This window comes from Polypterus senegalus, chromosome 1, assembly GCF_016835505.1.
Source record: "Polypterus senegalus isolate Bchr_013 chromosome 1, ASM1683550v1, whole genome shotgun sequence".
NCBI lineage: Eukaryota > Metazoa > Chordata > Cladistia > Polypteriformes > Polypteridae > Polypterus > Polypterus senegalus.
The window spans coordinates 104,626,080-104,647,842 of NC_053154.1; the positions used below are offsets into that span (position 1 = coordinate 104,626,080).

The 21,763-nt window shown below is 35.7% G+C and overlaps 1 protein-coding gene across 2 annotated transcripts in view; it reads right to left on the reverse strand.

The window, feature by feature from the left end:
• dagla (diacylglycerol lipase, alpha) overlaps window positions 1-21,763 on the reverse strand; it is a 326,959-nt gene that overhangs the window by 45,524 nt on the left and 259,672 nt on the right. For both annotated transcript variants that reach the window (XM_039755392.1, XM_039755401.1), the window contains 5 exons: window positions 18,697-18,774; window positions 13,457-13,537; window positions 8,834-8,976; window positions 326-394; window positions 166-238 (listed from right to left, as the gene is read on the reverse strand). In XM_039755392.1, the coding sequence (XP_039611326.1) occupies window positions 166-238; window positions 326-394; window positions 8,834-8,976; window positions 13,457-13,537; window positions 18,697-18,774 (444 nt within the window). The remainder of the gene's footprint in view (window positions 1-165; window positions 239-325; window positions 395-8,833; window positions 8,977-13,456; window positions 13,538-18,696; window positions 18,775-21,763) is intronic.

A 21,763-nucleotide genomic window follows, 5' to 3' on the forward strand; every position in this document is an offset into this window, starting at 1 on the left:
TGCTACAGAACCTCTTTCAATTCAGTTAATCTTTTCAACTGGATACATTTACATATTTTCGTCATTAACTTATAAAACCTAAAAATGTATATACATTTTGCAAAATGTCACTTAAAATTACAAGGCACATTATAAAAACACAAAAGTATCATTCTTTTAGTATACCTTTGGCTTGTTGCTTTTTTGTAAAACCTCAAGTAGATGACGTCGGAACCCTTCCAACTGTGACAGACCAATCCTGGAAGAAAGAAATTGTCAAGCTATCTCTGCTCTTGGCTCAAATACTAGCCCAAGACATGCCAGCCTTAGCACATCAACCACTTACCTAGGCACTAGGTCCTTTCCCAGAACAACCGAAGTGACAAACTCTTTGGAATATTCCATGGCATCCTCACTATAGAGATAGGAGAAGCAGGTATGATTCAGGGGCACCACTGTTGTGGTAAACTTTGGCAAAAAAAAAAAAAACCTCTAATTGCAGCTAGAATTATTTTTTTTCTTATCTTTAAAACAGTGCACTAATAAACAATTTACAAAAACTGTTAGCTGCAAAATTTATTTTTAGTTGAAGTCCTAAAAGAAATGTGTTATGCACATGCAAACGACAGGCATTTAGCTTTTCTCATTTACTGTTTGATGGGCAACCACTTTTTTCAAGCATTAAGTATTATTTCCAAACTTTTTGTATTGTAGCTAATAACACTGTTTAAACACTATTAAATTAAACATGATTTTTTTTAAATTAGCTTTCTGATGATACTCTTTAAAGTGCTGTCTCCTGGTTTAAAGAAAAAAAAAAATGTTCCTCCTTCAGAATGTCTCCAGTTATGTCCTTGATGGCATTAATAAAAACAATCAGCAAAAAATAAGGATACCATAATATTATGCTAAAATAATTTTATTGTCCTTCATAAAATAAGCATACAGAGCTACTTTATTACTGTTTATCAAACTGCACTTTAATATTATTTCATTCTACTCTACCTCCCCTTTACTCTAAATAATGATTCTTAATTAGAGAAAGATTGTTGACCTCTTTCCATAGTTACCTTCACCTTCAACCTGCAACATGATGTGTAGATTATGTGCTAAAAAACTACCTTAAGCATTGTTAAGCACAAAAACAACTAAACTGATCAATCAATCAATTATTATGCATAAGCTGACAATGGATCAAAATGGAATAAGATTAGCAGCGGTGAATAATGTAGTAAAAAACTGACAAAGCAGTGACAATACCAAATGCGGACACTCAAAATCTGTTGCTGATGAAACTGAAGTTAGCAAGTGAGACCTCATCAAGAATTATTTATATGTGAAATATTAAAATATCAGGTCAGTAATTGACTGTAAAAATGACAGTGCTCTTTAAAATAATGGTCTCTTCCAAATAACTCATCAAAAATAATTTTTTTAAATAATGCAATATACACACTATGCTTTGTATTTCAAAATGTCATATCGTATGTACAAAAGTAGCATTTTTCTTTTGTCTACAGTGAAAGAAGCTTTGGATATTTCCCTCAAATGTCTTTAATCTAGGATGCCTATGATTGTTTACAGGTATTTTATTTTTGGAAACCAGTTGGCTACTGTGCTGTATGCAGGATGCCCTGGATCAACAAACAAAACCAAATAGTTTAAGGACTATTATCTGGGTTTACTCAAATAAGCCACTTGCCCTTGAAATTGGACTCATCCATTTTTCTGTTGTCCTGAGCATCCTTTGGAATGAGCTTCATTAAGTGCTAAGCAAATGTGCTGGTCCTTATAGATTTTTTATTGTTCAGTTTGATTTTTTGTTCTACACTCTTAAAAGCCTAACTCAGTAAAAATAAAAGGATAATGAGTTATAACATTTTAATAGAAAAATAAAACATGCCTTGAGCAGTTGAAAATTTGACATACTTTACACAATCTTTTACTTATCTTCAGAAGCTTACATGCATGTAATTTCCCTAAAATCAATTTGCAACAGTGCATATCCACTGTATTTTTTTTTCCCGGAGCATTTTTGTAATAAGTGCCATATTCTTCATTACGACACTGATGCGATGTATATAAAAAAAAATTCTGTGAGGCCACAGGTAACATTAGCTGTGCATCCAGAAAGCAAGTGCAGTTACAACACTTGGCTAGTCAGTTACTGCGCCCTTTTGCTGTGAGATGCTGCCCAGAACTGTAAAACTAAGGTTAAATGAGCTGTTCTCTTCTCCAGCTCAACATCTGTTATTTTTTTGTTACCTCTTTTGCTTAGCCTCCTTATCTGACTGGTTTAATTACCTTTGCCACACACCACACTTGCTTGATGTAGGTTCTATATTTAGCAGACGTACCATACCATCAAGGGATTTCACTGAATTTACAAGCCACAGATCTGTAACCTTGTTCAATGTTTAAGGTATGTACTTCTCTTAAAAAATGAGAATAAATTATATAATGATCGGTTCTGTTTACTGTTGTTAAATTTCTCAGGGGTATAATACTTTAATGAATGTAGTCAACTCTTAATGAGGTTTTTCTCAAAAGGAAAGAAGCACATAAAATACATGACTTGGCTGACTTTTTTGGTCACTTTAACTTTTTGTTTCCATTTGAGTGAAAGCTATATTGATTGATTTAAACATATGTGCAGATATATAATGTATATGTATTTCATCACATGGTCATCCATATATGTGTAAATGCAGTATATACACGATATATCACTAATCTATTCATATTTAAATAATAATAGTGCTGGCCATTGCCTACATATCCAACTGCCCAATAATACATTTCTAAATATTTTTAATAAAAAAAATCAAATTGTACTGCCTTCACAGAGCATAAGATTTAGATGATGTGAACGAGGTGCTTAACAATATAATTCAAAGCAAAAAACTACCGTAGTTGATGCAACAGTTTTGAAAATGGATGTCTACTATAAAAGACAAAATAAAAACCTAGAAAATTCACAATATTGACATCCAGGTCTCACAAAACTTTTAGTTCTTTTCTAAGTTCTACATAATTAATGTTTTCAATTTCCAGATATCAAAGCATAAAATAGCAATTTTTGTGGTTTGATGCCACAAGAATATGTGATTGATTCTGGTGGAATGAATGAATTAGAAATATGTTTGGTAACTTTATCCAATGAAATTTTATTACAAAGTATCCAACCCGCGGCGTATCATACGCTGCATAATCAGGCCAGTTTTTTAATGATTTTTAAGCACAGGAAGAAAATTAACATTTGAAAAATCGGTAATGTAATAAATCAGCAAGAAAAGCAACATTGTAACCATGCACGGAACGAACCAACACATAATCGTCTGTGACTGAAAACTGGCGGACCGCCACCGCTCATGTGCCTACCTTCAACTCGTTACTTGAGTTGTTGTCGTCTTTGCAAAGTCCAGATGCACCTGTGACTCACGTAGACTTTCAGTGTTCCTGCAGGAGCATCTAAAAAGATGCATGTTTGTCGCTAATGCGAATTGCAGTATGTAGCGTGTAAAACAGTTTGCTATGGTGCACACGGTCATGCGTCGTAACCGAAAACTCGGTTTTTAAAGACTGCTTACTTCATTGTCTTTTAACCTCAGTTGTAAAGGATTGTTTTAAGGATCCCTTGGGATACCCCTCGCAAACCGTTTTACACGCTGTATATGGCGATTCACCTCCGCGAGAAACATGCCTCTAAAACATGCCTCTATGAACAGTCAACGTGGCCTCTACGACAGACGAATATAAATGACACCGTTTTTTTCTGTGTTGTCGCGTCTGAGTTGGTGGGCCTAGCTCTGCAAGTTGTCGTCGTATCTAATGGTCTTGGAGTTGGTGGGCGTGGCTCCTTCCTGCGTGCACCATAGGTGTCTTACTTGTCGGCGGCTTATTGAATCAACGCCCCTTCCGGCGTGCTTTCCATGGGTGTCTTGCCTTAGTGAATTATATATATAGATGTTCTTTAACAAAATGTTTTGGAAAATTATTTTTTTATTTGGATTCTTTCTTCTATGTTGGACACTCTTCCTTTCTTGTAATGTTATTTATTGAATTTTCTTAACTTTGCACAGTTCTTACTCCAGATATTTATCTAATATACTGTATTTCTGCCTTCGTCCCCTGTGTTGCCTTCATTGACCAGGTATCTTATCCAAACATCATACTATTCACCACACAAAATACAAGACTGAAGATGAAAGAAAATGTGGGTGAAAAGAGGAAATGATTACTTAAATTTTTTTTCTAGCTTTGATGGCTGACACACAAGACACATTTAACATACTGTAACACTAAAAAACCTGTTTAATTCAATTAAGGGTTAAAAAGAAAATTTTGTTTATCCTAAGTTTATGTTAAGTGATATTCGTGGATGACGTGGTGAGGAGCAGCTCATGTTGCTGCTTCACAATGTTTATTCCCTAGTTAGAGCCTGTTCTAGAGTAAAATCTCTGTGACTGTTCTACTTGAGTATGAATCTTTGGTCTGGGTATTCCACTTTATTTCCACTATCCACAAGCAACTTGTTATATTAATTGATGAATTAGGATTTAAAGAATAATTGAGAGTGGAAATGTGGAAAAGTGGACTGATTGAGAGGTGTATACTTCAACAGCTAGAAGGAATGATAACACTTAGTTTTTCAAAAGGAGTTTAGGGGTAAATCATATTAAGAAAGTAAAAAAAAAAAACACTTAAAAATTTTATTTAAACCAATTTGGGGTCACAAGGGGTCATAGCCTATCTCAACAAAGCTCAATGATACCTGGATTTGGCATCAATCTGTTACAAGAGCCAAATCACAACATCCAACACTCTAACAAGGTCAGTTTACATTCATTAATTAAACTAACATAGACACTGGGAGAATATAACTCTAATGACAGCAGATAGGCATGGAACATCAAGTCAGTCTGCTGGATCCAGTATGGAGTCCTAAAAATTGTTAAGCAAAAATTACCAATATATTAGAAGTGCCCTAACTGACAGCACTACCTTTAGAACACTACTAAAAAAGTGCACCACTATAATTAAGAAATCTATTTTATTTAAAAAGGTCACTATCACGGACTGATAATTCAGTCTTTATGAATCTCTATTTCTAAATTCTCACTCATTTATTCCACAGATGTTGGTGGTCTTCTCTGAGGAAATAAATGTTTTCAAGCTACCTTTGTCAGAAATTGATGTGAGTAATGCACACCTTTCATTCTGCAAAAAATGGACTAACATTCAGGTCAGGTAAGCTCAGGTCAGGCTGGGAAGCATGCAATGGTACATTAGCGCCTTGCCACACCAACCACATGACGAAACCACTTGGAATCCTGGTTGGCAACCCACTGGCAGACACGTGGTCTAGTCTCACCCTCCGGAAATGACCATCTATCTGTTGCAGCTAGGTGTTACGTCGGTGTTCCCGCCACTCAGGTCCTTAACAATGAAGATCCTGTGAGCCAGATCACCTTCAGAGGGTATTGCACCACATGGCCGTAATGCAGTAACTGACGCTCCCTTATAAAGCAGGTAATGTGCCTCACTTGGGACTCCATGAGCAACTGCTCATTCAAAGTTAAACCAGTAGTACCCAAGGACTCTCTGAAGAGACAGAGTACTAAAGTAGTCCAGTCTTCATCTCAGGTCACTGGAAAGCATCTATGTCTCACAACTATATAGCAACACAGGAATCACCAGGACTCTATAAAGACTTGGACCATCATCCTTTGGCATAGATATCAGGAGTGCCACACACCCCTTTCCAGTGACCATATGTGCTATCCCATTCCATCTACTGACTGCATAGTAGTCATGTCACCAGAGACATGAATGTCACTGCTAGGGAATCCATTCCAGGACGGGTTTATCCATTCCTGGGAATTCGGGAATCCAGCATGTCATTCCTGGAAATCCCGGGCTCACGGGGATGACACAGTGCATGGGCATCTCACATGTGAACGGTTTTAGAAGACCGACACTTAGTTTTAATAAAACTAATGCAATATGTTGAGACCAATAAAAGACTAACCTTATCTACAAGCAGTTCATGCTGTCATACAAGTACATGTATATAGTTCAGGGGTGCCCAATGCGTCGATCGCGATTAACCGGTAGATTGCGTTGCATTCAAAAAAAACTTTTTTTTTAAACATTAGTCTATCATATATCCTCTCTATGGCATTTGCCACTTGATTGACATAGAGGGCAGCCAGTCTGAGATCTCCTTTCTTCTAAGACACTGGTTATCCCGCTTGCACGATCAAACGCGTGAGCTACTGCAAAACTCCGGCTGTGATCTATTTAGCCTTCCAATTTATATCGACTAAAGAAGGGATTTAAAAAAATTGTTTGGGGAGGGTATGGGCTTTATGTGGAATTAGAAGAGGATTTTTTTCTCTCACAATGTCACAATCGAAGTGCGTTTGTCTGATCTGTCAATCTATCATTGCTATTCCAAAGAAAGAAAATGTGGAAAAGCACTTTCGAACTGTTCATAAAAACTACGAAACTGACTTCCTTCCGAAAAGCGATCTGAGAAAAACAAAGGGAACTAAAATCGCAGTTAATCGGACAGCCGTCATTTTTCAATCAGCTGAATTCAAAGGCTCCTTGACTGCATTTTACGGTTCTATTTATTTATGCGAGTCTGCCTTTTCCCACATGAAGATGATTAAATCCATATACTGTAGAGACCATAAATGTATTGAATTGTTATTGTGCCATAAAGGTTATTCAGTTATGCAAGGTACGACAACCTATATTTTATGTATAAAGTATACTCAGTGTGTGTATATATATATATATACTTTTTAATGTAGGTAGATCACTTCGACCTGGTCATTTTATAAGTAGCTCGCAAACCGAAAAACTGTGGGCACCCCGATCTAGTTAGTTGCAGTAATAAGAGCATAGAAAGCATAACGTGTCCAGTGTGCAGTCGTCCAGGCGAGAGCGTACTTTGTGCAGAGTACGCCAGCTGCTGAGAAAGCATGCTTTGTCTCCATTGAAGTAGGCAGCAAAGTCATCAGATACAGATACACTTGTTCTAAACAATGCCTGCACTTGTCGTTGCTGTGAAACAGCGCCATTTCAGCTTTTACTGATGCATCCAGTTTCTTGTCATCATTCTGTGATGGCAAGTTTCTTGGCACAGATAATGCGGATGCAACAGACTGATGCATTGCAATTTCAAGTTGCTGTTCAAAGCTATTGTCTGACAGATGTCAATAAAGTCTTCAGTTTTCAACTATAACTCTGTTATTTCTTGATCGATTTTTACACTTTTACACGCTATATATGTGAGCTTGGTCGTTCCCGGGAATTACAGCAGTTTCATTCCCGGGAATGCGGGAATGAAAAATGTCTGTGAATCCCGGGCTCCCGTCTTGATAAGGTTGTCACTCTCTCTGCAGACAGACACACTGTTGATGGCTATGCCCAAGAGGTCATTAAAGGCCTGGATCTTGGTTGTTATCCAGGACACATGCAAGCCCAGACACTCAAATTCCTCACTCAGTCTCTCTAGAGCCCCGATCAGAGCCTCCATTGACTGCATGAAGGTCACAACATCGTCGGCAAAGTCAAGATCAGTGAATCTTTCTTCACTAACGGACGTCCTGCAGCCACTGGACCACACAAACCTGCCCAACACTCAGTCCATGAAAGCACTGAACAGAGTAGGACCAAGAACTTACCTCTGACGAACCACAGAATCAACTAGGAAAAACAAAGGTTCTGCCTCCACTCTGCACACCACTCACAGTACCAGTACACAGGCTTGCCATGATACCCAGCAACCTTGAGGGGATCACGCGAAGTCTCAGGATGTCCCACAGGGAAGCTTGATCAACTAAGTTGAACACTTCACGAAAATCGACAAAGGCTGTAAAGAAATTCTGCCGATATTCACATTTGCGCTCCATTAGAACCCTCAGTGCCAGGATGTGGTCAATGGTAGACTTCTTAGGCATAAAACCAAACTGTTCCGGTCACTGGTAGGTGAGCAAGTGATCATGGATCCTATTGAGGATGACCCTAGCAAGGACTTTACCTGGCACAGAGAGCAGTGTTATTTCTCTGTAGTTGCCGCAATCCAGGTGATCACCCTTCCCTTTCCAGATAGGCACGATAAGTCCTGTTTTCCAAAATGTCTCTGCCTGTCTTCCAAATGGAAGCAAAGATATTTGCAATGCCAAGAGGACAGCCTTACCACCTGCCTGGAGAAGTTCACCCCAGATACCACCGATCCCTGCAGCCTTCCCTACCCTCAGCTGGTTCACCACCTGTGCATTCTCAGTAAGACTGGGTGGTTCCCAGCTAATCTGAGGATCAGCGTCAAGAACCAAGCACCTATAGATAACCAACGTCCTAGTCGGAGGATTAGCTTTAATAGCTGCTCAAAGCAGCTACCCAGTGGGTTACAACTGCAGTTGTGAGTAATGTTAACTATCACTTTTACCTTTTATAAAAATGCCAAAATCTTTGACTCCTGGCCAAATTTTAAGACTTAATTAACCTCATTAAAAGCATTGAGTTTATTTATAAAGTTATCTCTCTTTGTAGATTTACTGTTCCATACAGTTTGTAGGGTTTGCACAGACACAGGAATATAATTTATGTATAAATTAATATGTAAACAGATTCAAATAAAATTGCATATTTTACTTATTTTAAAATAAATTACATATATTTTTATAAATCAAATGTGTTATAATTATAGGTCATGCACTTCTGTAATCCTGCTATGTTTAACTGTCTTGCTGCTTTCATTACTATAGTTGTATTTACTTTTGCTTAAACTGTTTTTCACTTGAAAAGAAAAAGATTTGTATATTTATTATGTAGTTCTCACCTGAGCAGGCCACCTGGTGGTGAATAAGCATAACAATGGAGGGATGGATAGAAGGGCCGGAGAAGAAAAGACAAGATGGCAGCAGTCCCAGCTCCCAGCGAATGCCCCACTACAATCAGTCCATAATGCTTTGTACCCCGAACCTCATCAATGAAAAAAGAGTGGGAAACAAAGAAAGTGAGCTTAATTATTCTAAAGCAAAGCCTTGCCATAGTCCATTTATCAATGTATTTTATAAACCTGCTTTATCCAACTTTTGGGGCATGGTGAGTCTGGCAGTATTAAAAAGGAGATGGAAATGGCTCTGGAAAAGACACCTGTCCAGGGTACACCACAACACACATCTATACTTTCTTAAAGCAGAAAAAAATAGAGTTGGAAATTGCTGTAACCTGGCATTCTTATCTTTAAAACAAAGGGACAAAAACTGGAGTACACACAGACAACCCTATTGTGATACTCATTAAATAAAATAAGGAGAGGGAAATGAAAATGAAAAAGGAATAAATAAGTCTCCAAATCAAAAACTTACAAAAAGAAAACATTTCTGTGAACCTTAAAGCATTGCTGCCAACCTGGCTGAAATTCGGTAGTACCTTCCCAGGATACAATTACTCCCCTACCAAAAATCTGCCACTACAATTTAATTAAAACAAATGAGCAATTTTGACCGTGTGCTTTTTCTTAGTTTTATATTGCCACATGTTGACTGAAAAGAACACACATATACATTGATTAAAAAAAAAAACATAAACAGAACATTTCCCCAGAATTGCCACTGAGTCAGCTTGTTTTGAAATTCATATATATCAACACTGAATGAATTGATCTGCAACTAAAGAAATCTGGACATAAAAATGTTGTTTGCTGCATAAAGCCTTGTCTGTTATTGAAAATTCTGATACATAACTGCTCTGCATCAATGCAGCTATATGAAGAATAGTTTATTGAGAGGCTCCCTGATGCACTCAGAAAAGCATTTGGTACACTTGATGAAAAAATCAAATCTTGTTCTTGTACTGATTTTAATTAGAAACAGATAATATTCCATACAGTCAAGACAAATTTAACAAATCAAAGAAAAATTCGACCCCCACCCAAGAGAAAGACAAAGGAGTCAGCAACTGAAGCTAATCTATGAAAGGAGCAAGAAAAGAGGGGTATCCTTTTCCCCAAAACGGAAGCTTATTCTAAAATATTATTGATTAGATCCCACCATATTTCTAAAAAGTTTTGTACAGATCCTCTATGTAGTATAGAGCATTGGTTACCCACTGAATTAAGAATGGTCGGGTGAGATTCTTCCAGTTGAGCAAGATAAGTCTATGTGCTAGAAGTGTAGTAAAGAAAATTACAGTTTTACATCTCCACTTTAAGGCCGTCTGGGAGTATACCAAAAAATGCTGTTAAGGGTTTAGGAGTGATTGTAACACCAAGGCTGTCTGATAGGCATGCAACGATTTTTGTCCAAAATACTGTTCATTTGGTGCACACCCAGAACACGTGGCCCAGTGAGGCTGTAACTAGACTGCAACATTCACAGGTTGAATCTTGCCCTGGAAATATTTTGGAGAATTTAAAACAAGATAAATGTGCTTGATAAACAATTTTAAGTTGAATGGCTAAATGTTTTGCATATATAGAGCTCGAGTGTATTCTGTGCATGGCTGCCTTCCACTCCTTTTCTGAAATATTGCGTGACAGATCCTTTCCCCAATGTACTCTGGGGTCTTTGAAAGAAAGAGACTTTAAAATATTTTTATAAATTGTAGAGATGCTAGTTTCCAGCTTGAAAGTAGTGGAGGAAATGTGTTGATAAGAAGTTGTATTTGAAGTGTAATTGTTTGCAGGATGCAAAGATATTAACTATGTACAAGTATCCAAGTGTTTTAATCCTGGACATTTTCTAGACATTGAATAGTGTATACTGTATGTTTGAGGGGGTGGAAACAAGTGGTTGTTATGTAGAGGTGCAACAGATAAAATCTTTTAGTTTTAAGGGTTCCATGTTCTGAGAGAATGAAGGGTAATTGGATTTTTAGTGTAATGACGGTAGCTTGCATTAACTGGGGCATAGAGCAGGGAATATAAAGAAGTACTACAAGATTTTATGTCTATTGCAGACCAGGCTTATGGATATTCATCAATTTGTGTTGATGTCCAAGTCTTTATAACTTGTATATTTGTCACCCAGTAATAAAACTGAAAGTTGGGTAGTGCCATGCCCTCTTCTGCTTTAAGTCATTGCAGAGTCTCCCTTTGGATGCATGGATGCTACGAATTCCAAATAAATGAATTTATTATTGAGTCTAATTTCTTAAAAAATGATTTGATAATGTGTATGGGAATGTTTTGAGATAGGAAGAGCAGCTTGGCAAGGATGGTCATCTTAACAATGTTGATTCTCCCTGCTAATGTAAGGTGGAGGGTAGACCACCTACTGTAGTCATGTCTGTTTAAATTTTTTCCATGCAGGCAGCAAACGTTTTTTGAAAAAGAGCTTTATATTTACTTTTAATATTTACCTCTAGATATTTAAACTGATCTACTAAAATAAATGGGAAGATGTCCCATCCGATATTACGTGCTAGAGAATTCACTGGAGAAAGCAAGCTTTTATTCAAATTGATTTGAAGACCAGATGTCTTTTGAAAATCTGCTAATGGTTTTAGGACTGCTAGCACAGAATTTTGTCAGTCTGATATATACAGTACCATATCATCTGCATATAGTGATATTTTCTGTTCAAGTCTTTCTCTGAAAATCACCTTTATCTCTGATCCGTTTCAAATGATCAAGCCTTCTATGACTGGAAAGTAAGCAAAATACATTTAACAATTTTGTTAACCAACTTTTCCCATCAAAATGTTATAGGGATTTATAGAATATCTTGGCAGTATCAGGACGTGTGGGAAGAAACCAGAATGCCCAGAGAAAAACTAGATGAATAAACACAGACTAAGTCAGACTGCAGAACCTAGACACCATAGCAGCATTACATGAGCACTCAACACTGCATCTCTAAACCATGCCTGCATAGTGGATTTATGTTATTGTATTCCAAACTATAAATTATGTCTATTTAAAACATTAAAAAAATAAAGCAGCTTCTAGATTTAGGTAGAATATTCTACAAAGCCAAAATAAAAATCTTTCCTGTCTGAATTCTGAAAAAATATATGCTTAGAGAACAAGTGTGGGTTGTTGACACTTAAAAAGCTGACCATCCAAACAAGAGTGGTGTATTGGTCTATGCTTCATAATGAAGCATTTCCCTCTGCATTGTAAAAATACAAGGTGACCATAGTAGGATACATCTTAAAACACAAATCTCACTCATTTATAATATCATTCAATTCACAATTTAGGGAATCAGGTAGAAGGATAACATCCTACTAAATGTAAGGCTATATGGGACAGTTAAAGAATGCCAACAAAACAAAAAATGACATGTTGTCAATGCCTGTTTATTTTGATATAAAAAATGTAATGTTACCCTTTAATTGTTTATTTCTCAGACCTTTGTCACTATGTATGCACATCATGTGGACTGAACAAGTCTGTTCTAATGAGAACTGACAAAAAACGAAAAGAGTAAGAGATAATACAGGTGTGTATCCATAATAGCTTACACAGTATAACACCATGTTTACTACAGGTGTGCCAGAAATACAATGTGCACAAAAAGCAATGCACCAGGGACAGAGGAAAATGACAAAAACAGGTCATCACTAGAGAAATAAGTGAATATGACATACTGCCGGCACATAAGAAAATAAATACTAGAAAGGAAAAATTATAGAGACAAAAAAATAATATAGAGAAGTCATGGATGGGCAAACTGACCAGTGAAGGACAAAAAGAGATGGTAAGATAACAGAGTAATTGCTGCAAAAAGCAGATCTTGCCCTAAATTTATGCACTCTGCAACCAAAAAATAGAATCTCTCTCAAAAGACTAAACCTTCAAGTAAATCCCATCAGAAAAAATCCAGATAAAATATAGAACAGATTAAGTCTGTCACAGAAAACTCTGGGAGCAAATGCTTTCTTTTCCTTAAAGAGACAGTTGCTGTGACTGCGAATTAATGTGCAGTATTAATGTGCACTGCAAAATGAATATTTAAACAAAACTGTCCTAATGAAGCCTTTAATGAAATGCAAACAATGTATAGTAAATATAGTAAAAACAGTTGCCCTGTGTATAGGAACAAATTCTATAATGGTTAGTGATGTTGTTTCGCAGTTTGGAAGTCCTTATTATAAATCTTGGCACAGGTATTAATTATGTTGAATTTGCAGTCAGTCTGTGTTCACATGACTTTTCTCTAGGAACTCTTGATTTCTTCACACATCCCATAGACATCAAGGTAATATATAATGTTGATTCTAAAATAACTCTAATGACTCACACAAGTGAACTTTGGTATGCGAATGGAAAAGCCCCGCAGAGAACGAATTTTCAGTCCAGTGTTTGCTTCCCAAGACCCACGTTTGGTATTAGCCAGCACAGAAACCTAAACTCACAGATACTGTAACCTCTGGTTAAAAATGTATATGAACTTTAGGCTTGCTGCAGAAAATCTTTTAAAGTAGAAGGAAGGACAGCAGAAGTTTAAATTACCAGGTCTCTGCCAAAGGCTTGTGAGAGGATCATCTCCTGGTCAAGTTTCTTCTTAATGTACTCTGCAGACAGCACCATACCCTAGGAAAAAAAGTCATGGAACATTTGACTACATGCATGTGTATAAATTAGCTGAAAAACTTAAAATATTGAGAACATTACTAATTTCCATTTTAAGTAAACTGAATAAAATATTACCAATTTCTAAATATATTCCTTGTAACTTTGGAGGAATGATCAGACCAAATTTTATGATTGCTAGATTGTGGCACAAATGGAGGAGTCTATTGCTATTTTGTCTATGTCAACTTTATTACATGAAACAAGTGTAGCACGTTAGGCTCAGAATATTTGAGTATAAAAGTAACATACGAAAAGTTCCATTAAAATAGTTTCCACTCTATTAAAATTGTCCGATTTAAAGAATACTATGTTAGGGGCTGTCTTTGCAATTCAGTAATGTATTGCATGAGATAAATTAACTAACTTTGTATAATGAGATAAATTAACTAACTTTGTATAAAAATATTTACATTTGCTATATGTTTTTGCTATTGCCACCTAATAGTTTCCAGTATTTTTGTTTTTATGAAGCAGAACAGCAGCCTGGTACTATTTGTGAACTAGCATGTTTAGTTCAAGGTTGAAGGTTAACACCATATTCTAATTATCTTGTAAATTGTTTGTGTTTTGTAACCTGACTACACCTGTGGTGTTTTCATAAGATATTTCTCCCATTCTGTGTAGACAGGGGATTCCTGAAATAAGGATGATGATCACTTGTTTATTCTTCACCTGTGTCTGGCTGTCTGAATTTACCTTAAAATGCAATGTTCTATGATGTTCTTTGAATTTTGTATCTTCAGAAATCTCCAACATGTGGTCTTGTTTCACACTGGAGCACCTGATCCAGTGTTTGATATTGTGGAGAATGAACTTGCTATATGGACACTCATTCTTCTTTGTTGTGATATGCATATTTTAATGTATTCTTTTTTTGTTAGATTTTGTGTTATTTCTTATAATATGCAGTAAGTTTACTTTGTGAGAGCATTCCCAGCTTCTGCTGTAATTTTCTTCTTTTGAGTCCATGAAGTGATTGTTTGATGGTATGGATTTACATCAATTCAGAAAATAGCCTTTGTTTCAAGCAACTTAGTTTGCACAATGCTATCAAGCTACCCATAATTTTACACTGCACTTTTCATAGAGACCAAACACACAAAAGCAGATTCAGACAAGGCATCCAAATATTTTCAATCTCCTGCAGTAAAAACTATATATAGGAAATATGTCTGGTCACACAAATCAAGCGTGTTATAATGCTAGATTTCATTAAGAAAATAAAGTAGAGGGAGTTAACATGAAAATGCTTCACATTCTTTAAATAGTTTAGCAAGGAATTAGTTACTAGTGTAGCCTCTAGTTTCCATTTTCATAACACACTACAGAGTTGCCTATTCTAGTTTATTAGCACAAAATTTAAAGGTTTAACCCCACAGAATTTTTTTTTTTTTTTTACATATTACTTACTCCTTGCAGTTTGTAGTTATGGTCTGGAAAAATATTAATCTCGTGTTTTCATGAACGACGGCAAGTTTCTAATACAAGATAAGTACATCCATTTAAAGTAATTCAGTTGTACGCTCACAATGTCCCAAACAAGTATTTTTACTAAAATATTGTTAAAGAAAACCACTTCAGGAAAAGGTTATTGTGAACTAAAATGAAACACATTTAGATGCAAACTAGCATTTGAATTGTACACCCACGTCCTGTTGTTACATTTATATTCATATCCACAATTGGAGTACCTTAGAGGTATTTAGTTGTAGGCTGTGAAACTGCATGGGTATGTCTCAGTGAATTTAGCACTGTTGCTATTGTGTGAAATGCAATGTTAGCCAATGAATACGTTGTTACTGGGCTGGATTAGTAACCAGTGAATGGGGTTAGGGAAGGAGGTGGTGGTCTTCAATTCCAATGCTCGTTCGCATCTGAGAGCATCCCTTTTTACAACCTCAGTTCCAAATAAGTTGGGACACTATAAAATGTAAATAAAAACAGAATGCAATGATTTGCAAATCTCATAAACCTATATTTTATTCACAACAGAACATGGAAAACATACCAATGTTTAAACTAAGAAAATGTACCATTTTAATAAAAGAATAAGGTCATTTTGAATTTGATAGCATCAATGCGTTTCAAAAAAGTTGGAACATGGCCTTGTTTACCATTGTGTAGCAACTCTCTGTAAATGTCTTGGAACTGAGGAAACAACTTGATGGACTTTTGGGAGAGAAATGTTGTCACATTTAATTCTGATATAGGATTTTAGCTGCTCAACATACCTGGGTCTTCTTTATCATATTTTTGTTTCATGATGCAACAAATGTTTTCAACTTTTGAAAAGGTCTGGACTGCAGGCAGGCCAATTCAGCACCTGGAGTTTACTTTTATGAAGCCAGACTGTAGTAGGCAGTTTAGCATTGTCTTGCTGAAATATGCAAGTCATCTGGATGGGAGCATATGTTGCTCTAAACCTGTATATACCTTTTAGCACTGATGGTGCCTTTCCAGATGTGCAAGCTGCCAAATCCATACACACTAATGCACCCCCATACCATAAGAGATGCAGGCTTGTGAAGTGAGCTGTGATAACAACCCAGATGGTCCCTCTCTTCTTTAGTCCGGAGGATGCTGTGTCCATGTTTTCCAAAAAGAATTTCAAATTTCAATTCCTCTGACCACAGAACAGTTTTTCACTTTGCTTCAGTCCATTTAAACAAGTTTTGGCCAAGAGAAGATGGTGGCATTTCTGGATCATTTTCGTATATGGCTTCTTCTTTGCATGACACATTACGGGCATTCAATATTGATTTTCAGCCTTGTCCCTTGCGCACAGAGATTTCTCCAGATTCTCAGAATCTTTTGAATATTATGCACTGTAGATAAGATATTCAAAGTCTTCACAATTTTACGCCGAGGAACATTATTCTGAAATTGCTCCACAATTTGTAGATGCGGTTTTTTGTAGACTCTGCCCATCTTCACTTACTTCTGAGAGTCTCTGCCTCTCTAAGATGCTCTTTTTATACCCAATCATGTTATTGACCTGTTGCTAATAAACCTAATTAGTCACAAAATGTTCCTCCAGCTGTTTGTTTTTTAGTACCACTTACTTTTCCAGCCTTTTGTTGCCCCGTCCAAACTTTTCTGAGATGTGTTGCTGCCATCAAATTGAAAATGAGGTAACATTTTTCATGAAATAGTAAAATGTCTCACTTTCCAACAGTTGACATATTTTCTATGTTCTATTATGAATACAATGTGAATTTGAGATTTGTTACTCATTGCATTCTGTTTTATTTACATTTGACATAGTATCCCAACTTTTTTGGTATTGGAACACATTAGATTACATTTACAGCAATGACTTATAAAACAAAATGTGAGTAAAAATGCATGTGTTTGGGATGCTGTGAGCATGTGACTTGGGTGAACTTATATGCGGATTATGTAACACAAGAAATAATTTTTTTTCATGGACATTTTGATATTGTATGCTGCTGTCTAACAGTCACTACTGACTTGTAGCAGAATTCTTTTTATCTCAGTTTTGCATGAAAATATTAGAATTTTTTTTGGGTGGAGTATTCCCTTTCAGATAGCTTTATCAGATAACATTAACAGAGACTATTTCTGTTTTGTATGGCGAAAAGGTAATTTATTTTTACAGCGATTTAGCCATCTTAGATTTTTTTCATAGCAGCCCATCATTATTGTACTACAAAATGATCATTCAGCTCATTCTCATGCTTTGCCTCTCATACCATGAAAATGTTTTGTGATCCCACAGAGTGGAAGAAGGTCCAAATGCCACTGAACAGCTTATGTCTTCAATGCCAAAGAAGCACCTAAATAGGCCATTAACAGGCAGTAGTAGCCAAATATGCAAAAATGTTCAGGAATCACAAGTGTCTGGCTGATTAGAGCCACATACTCCTAAAAGTATAACATTTAAAAGCAACTGCAAAGCAATACTAAGATGTATTCTTGGCAGCAGACCTTCAAAAGGTCAATGGAATTAAAGCATAGCCCAGCAAAAATATGATATTAATTTTCCTCCTGAGTCTGGTATCAATGAAAAAATGTCTCGCCTCAAGCCATAAACACTAATTTAACTGATAATAAAACAGTCGCTATTGTGTTTTGCTTGCTCCTACTACACATGTGTGTGCATAAGGAATGCATTTCAACTTGCTTCCCCTTCTGGAATTGAAACATTCAACCTACCTTCACCATGAAGGGCAAAAGAAAGCTCACAAGCATTTTTGTTAGCCTCTTAATTAAGGCTATTCTGCAGGTAGTAATTGTACCATGTTCATTTCACTTCAGCATTGCTGCATACAAACTTTGGAGCATGCACTGCAATCACAAGATATAGGTCTTCTTAAAATTAAAAAATAAATAAAAATTACAAAAGGAGACAATCTTAAGCTGGAATTTTTTTCACTAGATGCTACATTTCTCTCAGCTTTTATATCAATGGTGAAAACCCAATGTTTAAGAATTCCATTTTTCACTTCAAAACTTATGAAGAAACTGCTTGTATCGCTTTGTAATAGTTGTGTCAATTATAGTGACTGCCTGCTAGTGTGGAATTTTTAAATTATTTTTCTGTTCTTCATGGTCTCTCCTGGTTCTTTATGATCAAACTACCTTTCATAACCTTGGAACAGGAACTCTGTTAATAAGAGTGCATACCCAGCATCAGATATTGTCCAAAAGAAAAAGAAAATAAAAGCTAATGATATTTCCATATTCATACTGTTTGGTGAATTCTCACAGTTCCAAATGTTGGAGCTAATTCTAAATTAAAAATATGCCTATGCAACCAAAAAAAAATGTAAGCAGTGATTAGGGCTCATACTAAAATTTGGTTACCATTATTATGCTAATCAGCCAAATGCAAGGTAGACTACACAAATGTTCACATAGAGAATTTATTGTTCTTAAATATTATAATTAAGGAAAATGTGTTCACTATCTTTAAGGTGTTGCTTGTCCCTTTAATGGCTTAGCTTAGTAACACTTTCATTTTTGCTTTAAATCCAAGTTTGATAACTTTAACGGGGTTTTATTCCCTTATCCTCACCACATTGGTTGCTGGTACACCAGTCTACAATCATTTTTTTTGCATCTCTTTTAGCAATGAACTCTTCTCAATTTCTCACCTTGTGTCCAAGCCAGGTGCCATGATGTCCTTCGACAGGTAGCCTCTCAGCATCACCAGTCAAATCTGTCAAAGCATCCTGCAGATAAGCAAATAAATAGATAGATATATAGATTAATAAATAGACAGACAGACAGAAAGATAGATAGATAGATAATAATTGGACATTTCCTTAGAGTCTTTTTTAAGTTCTGTTGTGTATACCACAGTGCACAGTGATTTTGGAGTGCACACCTGATACAATGTGTATTAAAAGTCCTTCACATAGGATGTCCTTAATGAACTTAATTCAGTTATACATATATTTGGTGTGCAAATGTTCTCAATATATAAAAATTATTATATAAAAGAAGAGGTATAGGAGTATCTGTCTTGTGCTTCTAAATGGCAATAGAAAACAGAAAAAAACTAAAATATTGAAGTCTTGGGGAATAAAACAAACAGCAGATAGAAGGCAGTGAGTTGTCCTGCCCAGTAGCCCACTGACTATATAAAATAACCCTGACCCTGAAGGCTCAAATTCGTTTATTACTAAGATTCAATGTCAGCATGACATCCTGGAAGACACAGGAGGATAAAGCAGTCATCAGCAATGCAAAGCTTTGAAATTTAGCTGTTAAAGGAAGAATCAGCTTGTCAGAATGAAGCATCTGACAGACCACTGGAGGAAAGATGGCAAAACCTGTTCAACCTTTGTAGCTGTCTGCAGACTTAAACCGTAGGTACCATAACTCTGCTAGCTTGATGTAACTGCCATTTACACACACAAATGTGAATTTTTATAAATAATAAATGGTAGCTTTAGCAAATATGGAACTCAAAAAATATATACTAAGAATTATCAAAAATAACATAACTTCTCTGTTACAAATTGAAGCATTTTGTTTTGATGTATATGACATCACAGCATTCTTCCTGTTGTCTCAGACTGTATGTTCAAAAAATAAAAAATAAACTAAAACAGAGAGACAATATTCCTCTCCACTGGTATGAGAGATTGATCAAAACTTGTAGTTGTAGTATTATTAAAGTGGAATGTGGCACAACTAGTTATTCAGTCGGAAAGGGCAGTTATTTTATGATAAAACTTCCTCCTTCAGAAGATATTAGAACATAAAATATATGCAATATGACCATTTCCACTATTTTAAATTCTAGTAAACACTGGTCAAATTTTATTCTTACTGTTTATGTAGACTGGTAGAGCAAGCAAACAGACTAGTATGAATCCTGACTGGGCTAACAACAAAAAAACGCTATTCAGCAAAAAAAAAAAAAAAAAAAAAACCAAAATTAAGCATGTAAGCCTTACCTAAAAATAGGGCTAGTACATTTTGAGTAAGTGTCCAAAAACAAACACCAAACTTAGGAAACAAAACATTTTAAATCACGAGTTTCAAAGTTAAAGTAATGGTTCCAAAATCTACAGTAAAAATAAAAACAAACTTCAGGAATGTATTGCACAGATAAACTCAAGTTCATTCAGGATACAAACTCTTTATAGCAGGTCAAAACCAGAAAAGACTGCCTACATGAAGTCTAAACACCTTTTCCAACTATTTACATTTTTTGATTTAAGAGCCTGAAAATTATTTTATTTTATTATATTTACTAATTGGGTGGTACGGTGGTGCATGGGTAGTGCTGCTGCCTCGCAGTAAGGAGATCAGGGTTAACATCCTGGGTACTCCATTTGTGTAGTTTGTGTGTTCTCACTGTGTCTGCATGGGTTTCCTGACACAGTCCAAAGACATACAGGATAGCTGGATTGTTGATGTTAAATTGGCCACCAAGTGTGCGTGTGTTCACCTTGCAATGGGTTGGTGTTCTGCTCCTGCCTTTTGCCCTATGCTTGATGGTTAGGCCTCCAGCTCCCCAGTGACTCAACTCCATTAAGGAAACTTAGAAAATGGTGTGGTGTGTTACAGTACATTTACTAATTTTAAAGCAGAAATGAAAAATTAATTATAATAAATAATTATGGTATATGGACAAAAAAGTTATTAAACAACTTTGAATGGGAGGTTAAATCTTGAGAAACCTTGAGTAATTTACTGCGACTACAGAATAAATGAAAAAGTAAATAGATATACAGTTTATATCTTTATGATTTGTACCCATTTTCGCTGACTTAATATTTTTAAAACTGAGATCTATGATTAAGTAAGGGATGACTAGAATCTTGGCCCTAAACCTTATAAAACCTATTATATGATGCTGATTTTACATGTGGCCTAATATTAGCTCCGGTGAATTAAACAATTTATATTTCAAGGTTCTATTGATTGTGGTTCACAATGCATTTTTGATGTTTCAGAAGCATACAAACATGAATGTCAAAAGTCATCAAATTCAACACTGTGATATTGCAGAGTGCAGTGAAGATAAACAACATTCAGTAAGTCACATTGGTTTTAATATTTAAAAAGTTTTACACTCATATAAATAGTCCCCATAAAAAAATTTACATACAATACTTGTATTTTTATGTATTTATTACTATTAGCACCATTTTACAGTCCAACTTTTCCATCTTATTATGCATTGATTGCCTTTCTTTTAAATTTTACACAAAAAAATTGATGAGAAAGCATTTCTTGGGGTTTTTCAGAACAAATGCCAAGAAGGTTCTCTGTTTCCTGGAATTTCCAGAAACGGGCTATTTTCTTAGTAAGTAATAATTATTTTATTATTATTTTTACGGCAAATATTTTAATCAATACTCTTACAGAACTCTGCCAGCAGTGCCTGACCTGCACAGTATGGCTGAAAAAAAATCCTTAAAATACAAACTAAGTATAGAATTATTATGTGTGCTTCTCCCTCTCATTCACTGGATGCGAGTCCAGTCTTCAATTCAAAAATGTGACCCTGTGTAAATAATTTTCTGTTTCTGTACTACTTTCATGTTTCATAGGTATTTATTTAACAATATTTTAGGAAAAATGCTTATATTTTGCATTTTGTGAGCATATAAGAGGATAACTTGACATGTAGATTATATCATGAGTAATGTCAGATTAGTTAATTGAAAATTTTTGATATTGTTTTCTGTTTGTCCAGTGTTG